Here is a 16,978-nt window from a genome sequence, read left to right as displayed (position 1 = left end):
GCAGACCCGAGGTTGATGAATTCCTGAAGAAAAGCTTTGTTTAGTCAGAATGTGGTAGCAGCTCGCTAACGCTACTTCACCTCAAATAGCTGTAACTTTCAAAAGTTTACGGGCACAACTGTTTTACGCTAGATTGCTGTTCACATAATTCAGCAGCAGCTGTGACTGTACCTAATTTGGTAGTCGTTTATTTGTTTTGAATCATGGTGTGTTGGGGGGCTGTTATGCGCAGACACGGCGCTGCTCTCTTCAGACAGCATGTCTCATCACCTCTTCAGTGTCTCCCAAGACCAGCAGTGGGTAAATATCAGAGAGGTGAGTAGTGTTGTGCTCTTAATCTCTACACATTAGAATGGATAATGTGTGTCAGTGTGTTAAAGAATTGTTTCTTTCAGGACTCCATTTAACAAGCACGGCTAAGACGTACGATGTACGAAAAGTGGAGCTCACACCTCTTGAGCAAAGGAAACTGACATTCGACAGTCATGCATTTGTGAAAGAACTGGAAGCTAATGGTATGTCCACATACTTTTCCTCGTATTTGAAAACGGTCAGGGAAAGTCTCAGGGGAAAAAACTAGTGTATATACTGTATATAAATCTTATTATTAGATTATTAGAAAAGCTTAGACTCACTTCTTTTACAGGGACTTTTATTGTGAAGGGCGGGGCTAGGTTCTGCAAAGGTGGTGGTTCTGTAGCAGACCTGGAGAAAGCTAGAGCCTGAGAATGGTTTCCCCTTTTGTATGCTGTTTTCTGAGTTGATTTAAAGCTGAATTTTATATATGTATAAGAAACCCTTAAGTATACACAGTGTTTAAAACCTCCAGCTACACTGCTGTGTTGGATGTAGTAATACCAGCTCTGTGCTAGTGCTCCCAAATAATATGTGGTCAGTGGTGTTCTTATTAAACTTACAAAGTGCACCTATAGTGTAGGTTTAAAGTGTACCTAATAAACTGGCAACTTTGTATGTGTGTATATATATATATATATATATATATATATATATATATATATATTTATTTATTTATTTTTTTCCCAACTTGTAATGTTCTTGTGTATCTGATTATTGTATGTTTTGTTAAGGCTTTGAAAAGAAGCAAGCGGAGGTGATTGTGACAGCACTGGTGACTCTCACAACAGCCAACATGGACATTGTGTATAGAGATATGGTAACAGGAGCCCATCAGGTAAAGGAAAAGGAACAACTGTCAGTCAAAACAGTTTTACTAATTAAATGTGCATGGTATTCTTCAATGTCCTTTCTGTTTTAGGAAATTGCCCTGCAACAAATTATGTCTCATCTCGATTCTATTAGGAAGGACATGGTTATTCTGGAAAAAAGTGAATTTGCCAACTTACGCTCTGAAAATGCAGTAAGGTTTCTTATGCGTTCTTTATAAATGAGAACATCATAACTTCACAGTGTACATTCTTTACGTTAAGACCTAAATTCAGCTGAAAATAGAAAACATTCATTTGTTTTTAAAGAATTTTGGAGTAGTTAGATTTTGAAGTGACCTTTTCAACTCTTTTCTGCTTAGAAAATGAAAATTGAACTTGAACAAATCAAGAACAGGTTGCTTGTAAGTATACTTTTTTATTATAAAAACATGCATTGTTTTAATATCAAAAGTCTAAATAAACATGTTCCTAATTGATATGTTCAGTCAGTCATATGTCTTTTATTGGGGTTTTAAATATTATATACTGTGTGTTGGAATTAATTGTTTAAGGAGGAAAGTCAAAGGATTCGAGCAGATGCCAAGTTGGACATTAATCTAGAGCGAAGCAGAGTTACAGACATGGTTGGTAAATGTATTGTTTACACAGTAGTTTTATTCATGTTTTTAATAACCTTTTAACATCAGATGTTTATACAGCAAGTATGAACAGCTTCTTATCCATCAGTTTACAGAGCAAGAGAAAAAACTAATGGAGGTCAACACAGATTTCCACAAAAAGGTATATTTTTGAAGGTGATAAATGTTTTTTTTTAATATTTTAAGAAAAGTTACATTGGTAAAATCTAAATAAAGTAGTTAAAGATTTCAGATTTCATTATAATCAGAAATAGATGATTAAACATAGTTTGTTGGTGATGTCTAGAATGCTGAAATTGAAAGCAGTGCTGTACAAACCACCAAAAAAATAGACATAGAAGTGGCTTCATTGAAGACTCTTCTGGAATCACTCAAACTTCAGACTGTTCGATATCTTGCAGGTATGTAGATATTCCCATTATGCGGGTGGGCTATCTTTATATTGTTTGGTACAAAACTTAACACTGGCTGCACTGAACTAACTGAAACTAATGTGAATCATATGTTTGTCATTACTCTGAGAAAGTGTTCTTCATTACTGAAAACACTTTTTAAAATGAATGTAATTTTGCAGTGTTAAGATTACAGAATAGCAATGTTTTTATACTTTCTACAGCATGCATCTTCTCCTGTTTGGCAATTGCCCTGGGTTTCCATCGCTTATGGAAGTGAAAATAACCAAAGAAACATTTTCTGCTATCATTTTGAAAATTTGTTGTAATATTGTAGTAAACATATCTTGACCATATTTATCCCAATGTCTTTGTAAGATGCTTTTTTTTATATATCATCATAATTTTGATTGTATTACGTTTAAACCAACCTTTTGTCAGTCCATTGACACTGTGTACAATCTTGTTTTCCCAGTAAAATATGTGATGTTCTGGCCAATGAGTGGTGCATTCTGTGCACATTTCACTACACTACCAGTACATTTGTCACCCGTTGTTTCTTGTTTAATCAGATAGCACCCTTTCAAATAGTGTTTATACATAAAAATCTATGAATTAAAATTAAATTTGCTGGACCAATAACATGCTGTTAAATCATTTTCGTCCAGTAGATGGTGCTCAAAACCAATGAGTTTCGTACAATTTTTCAGAACTATTGGCAACAGAGCATGATCAGACATCTCAGTTCAAGGGGCTGTACAGCATAGAGCATATCACTGTTGTTGGAAGATAACCTTGTATCTCCAAAATAGTAACTTTACAGGAGAAGGAAAAAACATGCTTTACTTTTTATGTAAGTCAATGGAACCAGACGTCTTTCCAAGTAATTTTGTGTAATTTCATTTGGTCCATTCATCATGAAATTTACACACAATTTAAAGGGCAACAGGTATTTTCAGATTGTCAAAAAACTGAAAAACAAAACAAAAAGATACAAGGTTTTCTTCTGAAAACAGCAATATGTATAATACTTATGATTCATCTGAGATCAGTTTACTAAATCAAAGCCACCAGGTAATTCAAGCCCAGAGAGCTGAACTGCGGAGTCAAAAGAATTTTGGGGGTGGCCACATCCTCTAAATGTAGTGGTTCTTCACAACATATGGTGGGATGCCTGTCATTCTTGAGACGCTTTGAGTGCTAAAATAAAATTCAGACAAGATATGCATCAATAACATTGACTCTTTATTTAGGATAAAAGGTGAAACTGACATGTTCAAACATGGGCCAAACAGCACACAGTAAACACTTTTCACACAAAGACACTTTTACTTTCATTTTATTGAATATTCAGTATCTCCAGCAAACTGCCCTTTAAACCTCTGAAAAAAAAGTTTTTTTGTTTTAAACTAAACATTTTATTAATTAGAACCAAACACATTAGTAAATGCAGTGGGTTTCTGACATGTATTTACATAATTAAGATTCAGGAAGAAAAAGTAAGATTATTCCTCATCCTTAGTAAATTCTATCATTAATAAATTAAACCCTCTGCCTTGAAGGAACTTCTCTCTACTGAAATGAGGCACTGTAGAAAAACCCATGTGTCCTTTATAAATTATTTAGTTGTTGTCCATTCCTCAAAAATCTGTACAAATGTCTCATTGAAGAAAAGAAAATTCTTGAAGAATTTAAATCCAAAGCCTTGTTTATCAATATTACACAAAGAATACCAAAAATATTTCTTTATTTATAAATTAAACTGTACACACATTTTCCCCATCATACATCTTTTACATGTCAAAGGGCATTCAGCAAAAAACACCTGGAATAAGCAGGCAATTGCAAATACAAAAATGTATTTATTGTATGCATAGCTGAGGACCCTGCCTCAGTGCTGTTCTATATAAAAATATTTTTCCTCAAAGCACAACTTAAGTAACCACAAAATGAGGAGGTGTTAAAGCAGCACTGTTTAAAAAATAATTGCACTAGTTGTTTGTGACTCTCCTTCCAACTTCACCTGAACCTCCTCTTTTACCGTTACGGTATCTGTGTTTTCCTCAGCTGGCTCTTCTTTAATACTGGAGCATGATGCCTCACCTTCCCTTTCTTGTTTTAAGAAAACATTTAAAGGATTTTCAGTGAGCATCTTATTGGGCGATGGTGTGCAATCCATAAAGGAAGATGTCTATGGTGTATTGGTTTAAATAAAAGACAAAAGAAAGAGAAAAACAAGTTATAAAGAGGCTTTCAATAAAGGATACACCACACCTTACACTTTAGACATTAAAATTGAGGTTGTCAAACTTTATTACATTTTTGCCATATCACCAATTTTAGCAGATAACATCTGGTGTCTGTATCGAATGGCCATTTGTATGCATAATCACGATACTTATATTTCCACAATACACAATCTAATTATATTTTTCTAACTTTTTGTGAGTTGGAACAGACAAAGCAGGGCCACATTTTAAAAATACTATCAAAAACTATGAATACAATAATGTGTATTCAATATTTTCCATACTGTGCTGCACCAAATGCAATTAAACAGGACTACTTAAGCTCTCTGTTATCAAACACACCACTGGAAAGTGTCTTTAAGTACTGATATTCACAATATGCTCCGCAAAGCATAGGGTGACATACTGACAATGATAAACATTGTCGAATTGCTCAGCTCTACAGCAGTTTAGTGATTTCCATGCTCAAACATATCTTAACACACTAAACCTTAGAACCTGACAGAGCAGGCAAATCTTAACTGGAGACGGGTACCCCTTTAGCCCACTAGTCATGCTAACTTATGAAACTACAAACAAATCTTGTTAAACCAAAATGTAGGGGAGAACGAAGGCTCTGATCTTACATTAGTTTAATTTATATTTCCACTAATCACAAGCTAAGACCTAATATCTCAGTGCCTTTTGCCAATTCAGGAATAGGAAAAAAGATCTCCTCCTGATTCTGTCTTCAGTGAAGTGTACATATGTAATATCTGAGATTTTGTTGTTTGCAGGTTATTCATTGACTTTGAAGCATTTTCAAAAGTAAGTCGAGTACTGTCTTGATTATTCATTTTACTGATCTCTTAATTGAAAAGGTGAGCTTTCTTTTTTTTACATTAAATAAAAGACATTTCCGTAAAAGTCGCTGTACAAATATTCAGCCACACGTCTCTACAAAGATTATGAGAGCTTGAAAAACGTATTGACGTACTACTAAAAGCAGGAAGTAGTAACGTAATACCAATTCATAATACCATTAAGCATGCACTCGGGACAGTGAATCAAATCTCAAGGCAACACTTACATTTTTGTAGTCTTCATAACATGACGGGTGATATGTCTGAGAGAAAAAAAAAAAAGAATCGTCACTCTGGTGTCATTACTAACACATAAGAGCTAATGAAAAAGTATTTGAACTGCTCATTTAATTTCATACCTTTCCATCAACTCTCATGGCATTTTTCAGGTGCCATTCCTCCTCTTCTTCCTCCCAGTACATCTCAAACTGCTCTTGGCATATCTCACAGGACTAATGGCAAACACAGACCAAGATGATGTTTAGACTGGATGTTATATTCAGTTTTCAAAACAATTGCCCAATCTGAATCACAGCTCACTTGCAACATTTTGTCTTATTGTTCAAATTGGACAAATAAAGGCTTTAATACAGACTTACTTCATCAACAACATCTGGGGCAGCCTTAACACTCTGGAATTCCCTCTCTTTTGCTGCTTCCTGGGTTTTCTGTACAACTTCTTCATGGACTTTTTCGAAGAACTGACTTTTTGCCCTTTCCTCAAGATCAGCAATTTCTTCAAATTCAATCCAGTCCTAAAAACACATCAATCTTCTTTAAGTCAAGTGATCAGTGAAGTTACTTCTTTCGTAATACAGAAAAATGAACACTCCTGCCCAATGTAGATAAAGTCAGTAAATTGTATAATAATACCTAAAAAAATAAAATAAGAATATCTGAATGAAGAATAAATAAGAGGTGTTTGTGCTATGCTCACCGTCAGACTGTAGTACCAACGCCGATGTGTCACTTTCTTACTGATATCTTTCTCAGAACGATTTTGTCTGTAGTGCCAATCCAAGTGATCTGCATAAACATCAGTCTGAGAAGCGGTAAAGCGCATCCCACAGGAATAGCACTGGATTCCAGTGTATAGTTTAGTGATGACACATTCATGTCTCCTGTAACGTGAAACAGAAATGACAGATTCTTTAATTCTGCATTGGTATTACTCATTTCTGTCTCAATTTTGTGCATTGTTATCACATTTAAAAACAATGCTTAACAGATCAACATACTGTTTCATGTCATCTAAAGCGAAGCTAGTCAGATCAGGGAGATTTTCATCTTCCTCTTGTTCCTCTTCTTCTGGTTCCTCCTCTTCTGGTACACTCTGAGACTGCGGCGCTGATGTGGATTCTGAAACAAAAGCAGATACATGAAGCATAATTCAGTGCGAACAATGGATATGAACAATACAGAGAATGAGACACTTGCCACTGCTCGAGTCTGTTTGTGTTGGTTTGATAATTCCACTGGATATCAGTTTGGCCAACAGATCATTAACATCCATTTGGCCCAGATGACTCTCAGGCTGTACAAACTGGGAACCTGATAAGCGACAAACATCGTTTGTCAATTCGTTTTTATACCTTGCCATAAAAGTACTTTTAAAAAAACCTGTGCATTAAATAACACATTATGACCAAAGTATCTTACTGGGAGGATTAAAAGGCACTGGGTTTGCTTGTATGATGGTCTGAGCAGGCAACATGGCCATCTAAAAACAGAAGAGGAAAGAGACACTTAACTTCAAGACAGTCAGAAGTATGTGCATTCAACATAAAAACAGGGACTCCAAGGCTCTGGCTATTATTTTTTGGGGATTACTCACAGGCTGAGGGGGGTTTCCAGCACCAGAAAACGGAGTAACTGGCCTGTATGAATTCTGAAATCCTGAAGGTGCGGAGGCTGGTACATTAAAGTTTGATACGTGTGAGACATTTGGTTGGATGTGAAATGGTTGTGGTTGACCACCAAATGCGTTTGGTGGTGCCATGTTGAAATTAGGTGTTGGGACACCCGGATTTAATACTGGGGCTTGACTCTGTGGCTGATCAAACATGGTCTGCCCTTGTAGTCTCAAAGCATTTTGCATATCTGGAGGTCCACAGTATCTTGGAGGACCCTGTGGCGTGTCGAATCTTGTCATGCCAGGAGGCTGCCCATCAAATCTCATGGGTGTTGGCTGTACTGGAGTGTCAAAGCGCATTATGCCAGTCTGATTCCCTGGCCCTTCAAGTCTCCGCCCCTCAAAATTGCCCGGCCCAGCAGGATACCTCATTGGGCCATCAAATCCTCCAGGTGGGCCTGGTGGTATGTGAGGACTATCAAACCTTGTGGGGCCATCAAATCTATTTGCCTGCGCTGGATTATCAAAACGCATTGGCCCTGGACCAAATCTTCCAGGACCTTGATGTCCCACTGGACCATCAAAACGACCTGTTCCAGGTCCATCAAATCTTCCGACACCATGAGGCTCCCCATATCTCCCTGGCACATGTGCCACAGGCTGGTTATCATACCTTCCAGGGCCTTTCAATAGTGGGGGTCTTTCAAACCTGTTTGGTGCATGGGTGTCATACCGACCATGTCCATCGTACCTAGAGGGTACATGACCACCGGGTCCATCGTATCTTCCTGGACCTGTATTTCCCTCATATCTTCCAGGAGGATGAGGTCTACCAAGACCATCAGGTCTTGGCTGTACCATGTGGCCATGTGGCCCTTCAAATGAAGGATGGGAACTCTTGTGTCCATCAAATCGTGGTGGGATGGTCATTCCATCATGCTTTAGAATATTCGTCTGCGTGTTAGGCCCTTCAGAAGAGTGAGGCGGTGTGTGCCCAGGAGATTCAACAAGGGTCCGCCCACTTCTTCCTGGTCCTGAGATCATATCATGCCTTAAAGGAGTTTCTAAACTTAGTGGACCTTCACTGTCTGGTCCTGTGCCAGAGTGAACACTGTTAGGACTTTCAAACCTGGGAGTAATCTCTCCCTCATCAAACGGCTCCATTTCCATGGGTGGTGATGACCCTTCAAATGGCGCAGCAGGAGATTTCCCAGAGATTCCATCACAGTTTACTGGACTTTGGGAATTTCTGATAACAGGTCCTGTTCGTGATGGTGGTCTGTCATTTCTTCTAGGATCATCATGCCCTGAGAATGGTTTAAGGGTATCGCTGCTCTTTTTGTGTGCATCTGAGATCTCGCCAAGTAGATCATCTTCCTCATGTTGAGGCCTGTGATGAAGCATGTTTTCACTCAGAGGTGGGTTCTGGTGAACTGTAATTAATATAAAATGTTAGAAATTAGAAAGGTATAAAATTATTAAAATGCACTTTACTGAATTGAAGCATCAATTACAATTAGTGTCAGTAACACAGAAATCTCCCAGGTCATACCGTCAGCATTTAAGTGTATCAAAAATCTTCTGATTTTTTTTTAATAAGCCCCACATATTACCTGGACGCTGCAGCTGGGTTCTTCTCAGCTTAGATTTGTGCTCAAAGTAAGAAAGCTCAGCATCAGACATCTGTCCATGAGATGGTCTTTTTGATGTGTATGAACCATCATCACTTGATCCTTCCCATGAATCAGAACGCTGTCTTTCTTCTTGATATTGAAAAAGCTGCTTGATTTGATGGGCCACATTGAGGAAGTCATCATGTGATAGCTCTCCATTAGCCAATCTCTGGCTAGCCTGATGGGAAAAAAAAAGTGTAATTAAAGACGAACTGTATTTTCTGATGCATACACAGAAGCACTTTATCAAGTAACAAACTAAAGAAAGTTCACTTTTTACTGCACTGGTTACTTGAATCTTTTAGAATATATTTTAAGTTCTTTCTTAACCTAACACCTGTGTTCCAAACAGGATGTTTATGTTCCAAAATGTGATCTTAGATCTACAGGTACTGGCCTTATTTAATTACAGAAAAAAGTGAAGAGGCCTGTTTCGCTTATTTATGCTTCAAGACTGTGGAAGCCAATCAAGCTCAGTACAAACAAACATTTAAAAGCATCTCTTCACTTTTTTCTCTTTTTCATTTTAATTGTCTCAGATTTTTTGTACCCTTTCACTTATTCAACTTTGTTTTATTACTGTTGCTATGGTTTTACTGTAAAGCACATTCAGAAGCTACCTGCATGAAAAGTGCTCTAGAAAAAAGTTACTATTTATTAATTCTGGTTGGTTGACAAATATGAAGGGAAAAAAAAAAACAAAACATTACTGTTATATAAGTTTTAGCCCAATCAAACCTATCATTTCACAAAATATAATTCTTTTAAATGTTTTTTTCTAATGTTTTATAACAATTACTGCATCTGGCATATGCTTTGTACCTTGCATGTTCGTTAATTCGAGTGCAACGTTCATTTAAAGTGCCCAACAAACAAATGAACTTATAGTGTGAAGAAATTTTCAACAATCAAAAGGGCAAACAGGTGAGAATAACAGAAAAAAAAAGGAAGTTAACATAAAAAAAAATACACAAGATAAGGTGACAAACATCAGCCTTCCAGTAATTGTGTGGGTAAGACATGGTAGCAGTTAGCATGTCCACATTCATAAAAGTAAAAAAAAAAAAAATAATACATTTTTCAACAAATGTTTCAACAAATTTCCTTAAGCAAAAAAAGCAGTAAAAAGACCAGGTGAATTGACTGCAATGAATGACAATATGGTATACCTTTCGTAAAAGATCTCTTTTGTTGGCAGAATTAAGCACTTCTGGTATTTGCAAGTTGGCATCAACACTTAGCCGGTGCTGTTTCGGTGTTCGTGGTGTGGCAGGTCTTTGATTGCTCCAAGTTTTATGCCTTGGAGGTCCAGGTTTGCCATGCAAAAGATCTGGCTCAGATTGTTTAAGACTGTGAATAAAAAAAAATGCACACACTTACTTATGTCTCTACATTCCTATGCATATTCTATTTTAGTGTTGAGAGGAGAGTAACTGAAAAATTCTATTCCTAGCTCAGAACAAGACAATTAGCCAGCTTGCTAACAATGGTGCATTTAATCTAATTAAATGTACATTGTCCAGGACATGTACATAAAAATAAATACACATTCACACATCAATAAATAAATGAGAAAATAATAAAGACAAGATTACTTACAGTTTGTTTTCTTCCCATCCACTTCTCCATTTCTTGCCATCTTTTGTACTCTTATGCTCTGCAGGTGATGCTCTCTGCTCAAGAGGTCTATCGTCCAGTGGTCTTTTTAACCGCCTTTGTTCAGCAACACTCTTCTTAGGTGTACTTCGGTCCTCTCTGACATTTGATTGTTGGATAGTGTCTTCACTGTGTGGATGTTTGCTTAACTGCCTACCCTTTCCAGATTTGGAAGGTGGAGTGATGCTCCTTGTTCTTCGCTTTGGAGATCGCCTCTCTTTTCTTTTGGGAGAGTGTGCAGTTGGTGAACGAGATCTGGACCGAGATCTTTTCCTGAGATTAGCTTTATTCACTTTAATCTCTTGTTTCTGAAAAGTCTCAAGTCTTTCATGCTTATTCAGAGACCCATTTACAAGTTTGCCTCTAGAGTTTGTGGATCTCTGCTGTTCAGTGCCTTTAGGAGCATCATCCCTTTCTTTTTTCTCAGATCTTTTCTTCTCCTTCATGTCATCCTCTTTTGGGTCAGCCTTTTCATGCATCTGCTTCCGCAACCTTGGGTCTTTTTTATTAACATCGGATGTCTTTGTGTGTTCGAGTTCAAAATCTTTATTTTTATTAAGGATGCCTTTGCTTGATGGTGACACTGATTTGGATTTCGCTTTTTCCTCAGTTGCAGAGAGATCTTTTTTCGGTATCCTCATTAGCTTACTTGGTCTTTCTGTGGATACAGGTCTTTTGTCAACTGTATTAACACTTAGTGTGATTTGGCTCTCCTTTTTGTATGTCCCTTGCTCCTTGGTATTTATCGATGTAGCAGTAGCTCTGTTTAATCTTGGATCTCTGGTTGACATCTTTTCTGCTGCTGCTGAAGGCCATGATTTGTTGTGTGATGTAGGACCTGGTTGGCTGACAGCTGGAACAGGATCAAACTGGACCTGAGCATTGACAGGTGGGTGGTTTGTACTGGCAGCCTTGAAGGAAAGAAGAAAAAAAAAAAAATCATATACTTTCAACTCATACTTAAGGTTTGCAGGTGCATGAATTAAAAAAAACAAAAAACAAAAAACAAGTAGAACAGAGACCGAAAAATCCCCGTGACGGCCACTTTTACACAACCTCCTAAATCAGCCACCAAACACAAGGTCTCGACAATTACGTTAACAGACTCGACAATGAACTGCATATCAGGTGCATGAGCAACTTACATCCATTTGTATTCTAGCTCCCCTTCAGAACATTTACAGCACAATGAATCCCCCCCCACAAAACAGGTGCATTTAAAAGTTCTAAAAACTACAGTAAACATATGCAATTTCTAAGATTCACCATGGGCTTGTCTCAGATCACATTACAGAAACAAAAACACCAAGTACTTAAAAAATATCACAGTTGAACTTACCAGTTGGGCTTTTGTTTGTTCAAGCTCAAGTTCTATCTTCTTCTGCTGAAGCTCTAGCAATTGCTTTTGCTTAGCAAGCAACTGTTGCCTTATTATCTGTTCCTTTGTCAAGCTCTTCTCAACCACTGTGGGATGAACCTGTGGCTGGGGTGTAATGACCCGCGCAGATGCTACTTCTTCAGTCTACGCAGAGAGAGAACATCGTTTTTTTGACATCATGATTAACTGTTCTCCCATGCACATGAAATTTCAGACGCACAACCATTTTTTCTTTATGCTGCATGCTTACCGGCTTTAAAAATTTGGGATTGACATGGATGCTGGCATTCACATTTGGTGGCAAAGGCTTAATGGGCCAAGCAGGATCAAGAGCATTCACACGAACATCTAACGAATACAGCTTCTTCAAGGGGAAAATTTCATCCCAGGTGGAACGCAATTTGAAGAGACTTTTTCTAGTGTTCTCATCCACCTAGGGCAAGGCAACAGAAAAAAAGAAAATGTCTGACTATTTCTAGCAGAAAAAGGCAACCAAATACTTGAATACATTACCATTATTTAAAAAGGTAGATTTCATTTTACTATAAATCTCCATAACCAATAACAAGGCCGCCGCTAATCTTCACCACTTCAACATTGCTTAATGGACTGTTTAACATGTTAACTTGACAAAACATGAAAGCACATTATTACCGACATATAACATGGGCAGATAAAAAAGGAATTATGTACCTTCTCAAAAACACATATAAAGGAAGTGACTAGGTTTTTAGCAAACACTTCAAGGTACTCTCCTCCAACATTCTTCACTATGGAATCCACTAAGTACAAAACAGGAAGCTTCTCAGCAGGAGGTGCCTACAGTGATAGAAAACTGACAAGTTTAGTGCACAACATGAGAGAAATGTACAGTTACAATGTGATATTCCATTTTAGCTTGCGTCCTTCATCCATTGGTGATTAAAAAAAAAGCTGAACCTGGATGAGTGGAAAAAACACAAAAAAGGACAAAAAAAAAGAGGCAGATTTCTTCAGGTTAATTCTGTTTTCTTCTCAAGTCCTTTACACAAAAAAGTCCAAAGTGTTTATTTATGAAAAGTAGAAATCCAGTGGGGAGAAACGTTCACAGGAATACATGGTAACTCAACCACCATGCATGCAAAAGAAAAAAATGTCTTCCACTGTGGAAAACCCCTCCAACGACTAGTCTTCAGTGATGGTATTCCAAAGAAGAAATATGGTGAAAGGATGTCCACATTGTTGGCTTTTATTAGTTATTAGTAAAGTCATCAGGTAAAAAATTTTTTTTTTTTTAAGTAGTGCTCTTGAAGAATAAGATCTTTTATGGAAATACAGGGGGAAGAAAAAAAAAAACTTTTCCCCATTTTAATGTGTCTGAATGGACGTGGTCCAATTTAACATCTTGTTGACCGTTATCACCATCAATACCTCAATGCAACAGTGCGCTTTAGCAATTAAAAAATAAATAAATGAATAAAAAGTTAGTCCATTGCACGTTGAAGTCTTCTTACCGGTATTTGCCCTCTTACTCAGGAAATTTTAGGAGATGCTACCATTTTTCACCCAGACCAAAATGGAATTATGATAGACATACCTTGATTCAAGGGGACAGCTAACGTTTCTTTAGATTAATCTAAGACACTAATGTTACACAGGTGAGGCAAAGTTTGACCATTAAAGTGATGAGACCACTGATCATAAACTCAAAATTACAGAAAAGTGTTTCCACAAAAAATTACACTGGTAAAGAAAGACAAAAGCACATTTCATATAGTTTATTGTCACATTTATATACCATTCAACAACAATGGAAATCAATATAGGAAAATTACTCAGCAATCTAAACACGCCAAGAAGCCTTTATTTGTAAATACAAAAAGACAAATGGCCCACATAGCTAGATCTCCTCACTTTCATGGACCACCAAGGGTGGACTTCAAGACTCATCTCACGGATATCAAGTTTGACTTTTTAAGCCACATCTTAACATTACTTAATTAACATTAAGCACTTTAATTTTATCTTGTCATTCACTTATCAGGTCAGCAAGGGCCTTAAAGCAGTTCATAATTACAGTTAGGTAACGTCCCTACAGTAAGAGGCAGCTTGGAGTAGCCAAGTTATTTGACTACCACGCCTCTGCTCACCATTATCCAGTGCAGTTACTACCAATATTAAATTCATTTCTATTAATAAACTCGCAAATCTATCCCAGACTAATATTAGAGCACAACGATTAACCAACCCGCCATATGGCTAAAGTAATTATGTAAGAAATAACGGCAGCATTTCTATGTAGGCCTGACCATCTTAGGCCATGTAGCCAGCCAGCGTTGGTCAATAATCATGCAGATAGGCAATATGTATTGACAGCCACGACAGTAAGATAACATTTAGTCGTCAGTTAGACATTGGTTAAGAGGAATAACTTAACCGATTTGCGTAGCATGTAATGAGACGTTCAGCGAAGGCTTAAAGCTCTACGCAATCTTCCCGGCTGGGCCGCACGATGTAACGTTAGCTGCCCAACGTTCAATTAGCCAGCTAGCGTGCTAAGGTGACATGCTAATTCGTGGGACTGGATTTTTCGAACAAATACGGATAAATATTACAGATTTGACAGACTAATACGTGTTTTGATATAATTCAGTACATTGATGGACAGATACTTAAAGCGAGATATCAATGAAACGAGTGAATAATGAGGATTTAAGAACAAACAAGCTGTTAAGCTAGCTAGCTACCTAGCTTGCCCTGAGCCAATCAGCCTAAAGAAAAAAAAACTCGACATTCTCGTACAGACCAAGGTAAAGTAGAACGAACAATGTCTGTTAAACTAATAGTTAGCTAATAACTAAAAGACTGTTTCAGTTGTTAGGTTTAGGTGGCTAAGCTCAGCCCACTGTGGTGCTAGGCTGCTGTGTGGCCGCCGTTTTCAAGGCCTAGAAACACGATTAGCTGACCGCGCATGGCTGCTTAGCTAACAGCTAACAACGAGGACAATATGGCTGAAACAAAACAAACATCAACAACAAAAAAACTATTTTCATAAAAACCTTGGCAATTTGCGCTTCAATTATTGCGACGATATCCTTGGTGAACTGTAGATTCTCTTCGGCTAGGATGGTCAGCATGTTGATGTGTGGTTTGCTGTTGAAAGTCAAGTCTTCCAGAGACGACTGGTACTCTCGGCAGGCTTCCTTCCTCGCAGCCTCGTCCGACATCTTTGAGTCGGCTTGTGAAGCTGGTTTCCACCTAACTTCTAGAATAAACAGGTATAAACTCTGACACAGTCCATTTAAACGTCGGTCATTTTTCTTCTTTCTTCTTTAAAGGCGCTTCTCCCACGACAATGCTCGCCTTTTTTCCTCCGAAATATTGGTTTCTACGAGGCGCGAGAAAATGTCCGTCCTCCTTCAACAGATGTGTGCGTCATTATAAAAAAGAAAAAAAAGGTTTGGAACGAACAGTACGTCACCGCGCTGTGATTGGCTACGTTTGGGTTGCGTAAGCGTTTTCGAGACATAAGCAGTCTGAGTCATGGCATAAGCAAGCTTTCAAACCCCTGCACAGCTTCATGAATCATACACTGCTGTATGCAATGTGCATCATTTTAAACAAGGAGGTTGTTAATTCAAATTTAATAGTGTCCTCTTAAATCACGGGCAACCACAAGTGTAAAACTATGACACCACAATATCTGGGAAATGTGTAATAAAATTCTGTTCTGTTTATGTTTTACTGTAATCACAAGATATTCGACAAGAATGAATATATACACACACACCCTCCAATCAGAGTCCACAGCAAAATGAACCAAGTGCAATAAATGCAATAAATGCTGATTGAACACATAATTTAAAACTAACAAGCCAAAACATCTATTGAACAGGCTACAATATATTGTCAAGCTGATTTATAATGATGTGCACTTTGCTTAACCAGTATTTCCAGTCTGTTATAATGTAAAATTTTCATTTCTACAATTATAAGGCCTTTTTCCATACATATCTACTTGTTTTCTTTTTCATCCTGTTATGGCTATCATAAATATATTACAAATTCTATTCTATTCTATTCAATGTTCTGTACTGAACCACAGGTAATCCAGGCAAGTTTATACTATACACTGTTGGACGCCACTGACTCTTTAGTATCCCACTATATTATCCTTTATATTTGACAGTGTAGCTGATATATTTGTAAAAGTTTATCAAAATAAAAGGGTGGTCTACTTAATAATTATGTAACAAGGGGCACGTTATGCTTTACAAAGCACTACATAGCACACATGATGTACAAAGCACAAATCTGACAACATGAGGGAAAGGCACTTATCTATCAAAGTACAATTTATTTCCAGGAATTTATTTTACAAGGAAGCGATACAATGGCCTGATAATGATATCTTTTGATATAAACGTGTTTTAAAAATCGATTGTAATCACACTATAACAGCGTGGACAATGAATTTGAATAATTAATATCTATGGAAATAATACAATATTTACAGTACATGTACAATATTGTACAATATTTTAATTTATTATTATAAAATACATTGATAGTAACTAACAGTAGTGGTTGTGTATTTATTTTCATTGTTTCCTATTAAACTCATATGAGGTAAATGCTCCAAATCACAGAGCAAAGATGCTAATAAGAGTGTAAAACTAAAGATACCAAACATGTCTTGACCGATCGACATGCCTTGCCTCAACCTTTCAAAGTCAGGTTCATCACATCTCCAGTTAGGTGTTTTTGTTCTGATCTTTCCCAGTCAAAATGATCACTATGCATTTTCAATTGGTATCTGCCAATGGCAGAGAGCAACTACTCTGTGCCATTTCTGCCAGTCTAACTTCTCCTGTTTAGTTTTGCCAATACTTCTATGATACTTGGCACAAAGGAATTTCAACTTCAATAGTGCCAGTAAATACAGGTTTTTGAGAAAAATATTTCTTAAATGAAGAATTTGTTTACTTTTTTAAATTGTATTGCTACAACATAAGGTTAAGGTGATAAAAGATTTCTTGGCAATTTTTTACAAATATTTTTCATAATTGCACTTACTATTTATTTGTAAATATGTATTTTGATAATGTGATAATGTTCTTATTTGATTAATA

General features: G+C 37.1%; 2 protein-coding genes across 2 annotated transcripts; one reads left to right on the top strand and one right to left on the bottom strand.

The window, feature by feature from the left end:
• The first annotated feature begins 8 nt into the window (after positions 1 to 8).
• On the top strand, positions 9 to 2,716 carry ccdc90b (coiled-coil domain containing 90B). The gene is made up of 9 exons (XM_036588133.1): positions 9 to 315; positions 396 to 515; positions 1,089 to 1,192; positions 1,277 to 1,378; positions 1,547 to 1,588; positions 1,739 to 1,810; positions 1,914 to 1,967; positions 2,112 to 2,226; positions 2,442 to 2,716. The coding sequence occupies exons 1-9, from the start codon at positions 204 to 206 to the stop codon at positions 2,495 to 2,497; spliced, it is 777 nt and encodes a 258-aa protein (XP_036444026.1). The 5' UTR covers positions 9 to 203; the 3' UTR covers positions 2,498 to 2,716.
• Positions 2,717 to 3,543: 827 nt separating this feature from the next.
• Positions 3,544 to 15,281, bottom strand: pcf11 (PCF11 cleavage and polyadenylation factor subunit). The gene is made up of 16 exons (XM_036587520.1): positions 14,906 to 15,281; positions 12,561 to 12,686; positions 12,118 to 12,300; positions 11,829 to 12,011; positions 10,433 to 11,400; positions 10,003 to 10,183; positions 8,774 to 9,011; positions 7,143 to 8,593; positions 6,968 to 7,028; positions 6,746 to 6,859; positions 6,547 to 6,667; positions 6,246 to 6,429; positions 5,908 to 6,063; positions 5,668 to 5,760; positions 5,536 to 5,571; positions 3,544 to 4,408 (listed from the first exon to the last, which is right to left on the bottom strand). Exons 1-16 carry the CDS (start codon positions 15,071 to 15,073, stop codon positions 4,193 to 4,195), a joined length of 4,479 nt encoding a protein of 1,492 aa, XP_036443413.1. The 5' UTR covers positions 15,074 to 15,281; the 3' UTR covers positions 3,544 to 4,192.
• Between the last annotated feature and the right edge of the window lie 1,697 nt (positions 15,282 to 16,978).

Source organism: Colossoma macropomum, unplaced genomic scaffold, assembly GCF_904425465.1.
Source record: "Colossoma macropomum unplaced genomic scaffold, Colossoma_macropomum, whole genome shotgun sequence".
Classification (NCBI taxonomy): domain Eukaryota; kingdom Metazoa; phylum Chordata; class Actinopteri; order Characiformes; family Serrasalmidae; genus Colossoma; species Colossoma macropomum.
Note: the sequence above shows the minus strand (reverse complement) of the source record. Positions and strands in the feature narration are given on the sequence as shown.

What these genes read in the sequence shown, in the direction of transcription:
- ccdc90b (XM_036588133.1), top strand. Translation starts at nt 204, where the DNA reads ATGGTGTGTTGGGGGGCTGTTATGCGCAGACACGGCGCTGCTCTCTTC. An exon ending in AGTGGGTAAATATCAGAGAG is followed by an intron (nt 316 to 395) that starts GTGAGTAGTGTT and finishes TGTTTCTTTCAG; the next exon opens with GACTCCATTTAACAAGCACG. An exon ending in GACTGTTCGATATCTTGCAG is followed by an intron (nt 2,227 to 2,441) that starts GTATGTAGATAT and finishes TACTTTCTACAG; the next exon opens with CATGCATCTTCTCCTGTTTG.
- pcf11 (XM_036587520.1), bottom strand. Translation starts at nt 15,073, where the DNA reads ATGTCGGACGAGGCTGCGAGGAAGGAAGCCTGCCGAGAGTACCAGTCG. An exon ending in GTTGGTACTACAGTCTGACG is followed by an intron (nt 6,064 to 6,245) that starts GTGAGCATAGCA and finishes ATGTGTTTTTAG; the next exon opens with GACTGGATTGAATTTGAAGA. An exon ending in CCCCAGATGTTGTTGATGAA is followed by an intron (nt 5,761 to 5,907) that starts GTAAGTCTGTAT and finishes GTTTGCCATTAG; the next exon opens with TCCTGTGAGATATGCCAAGA.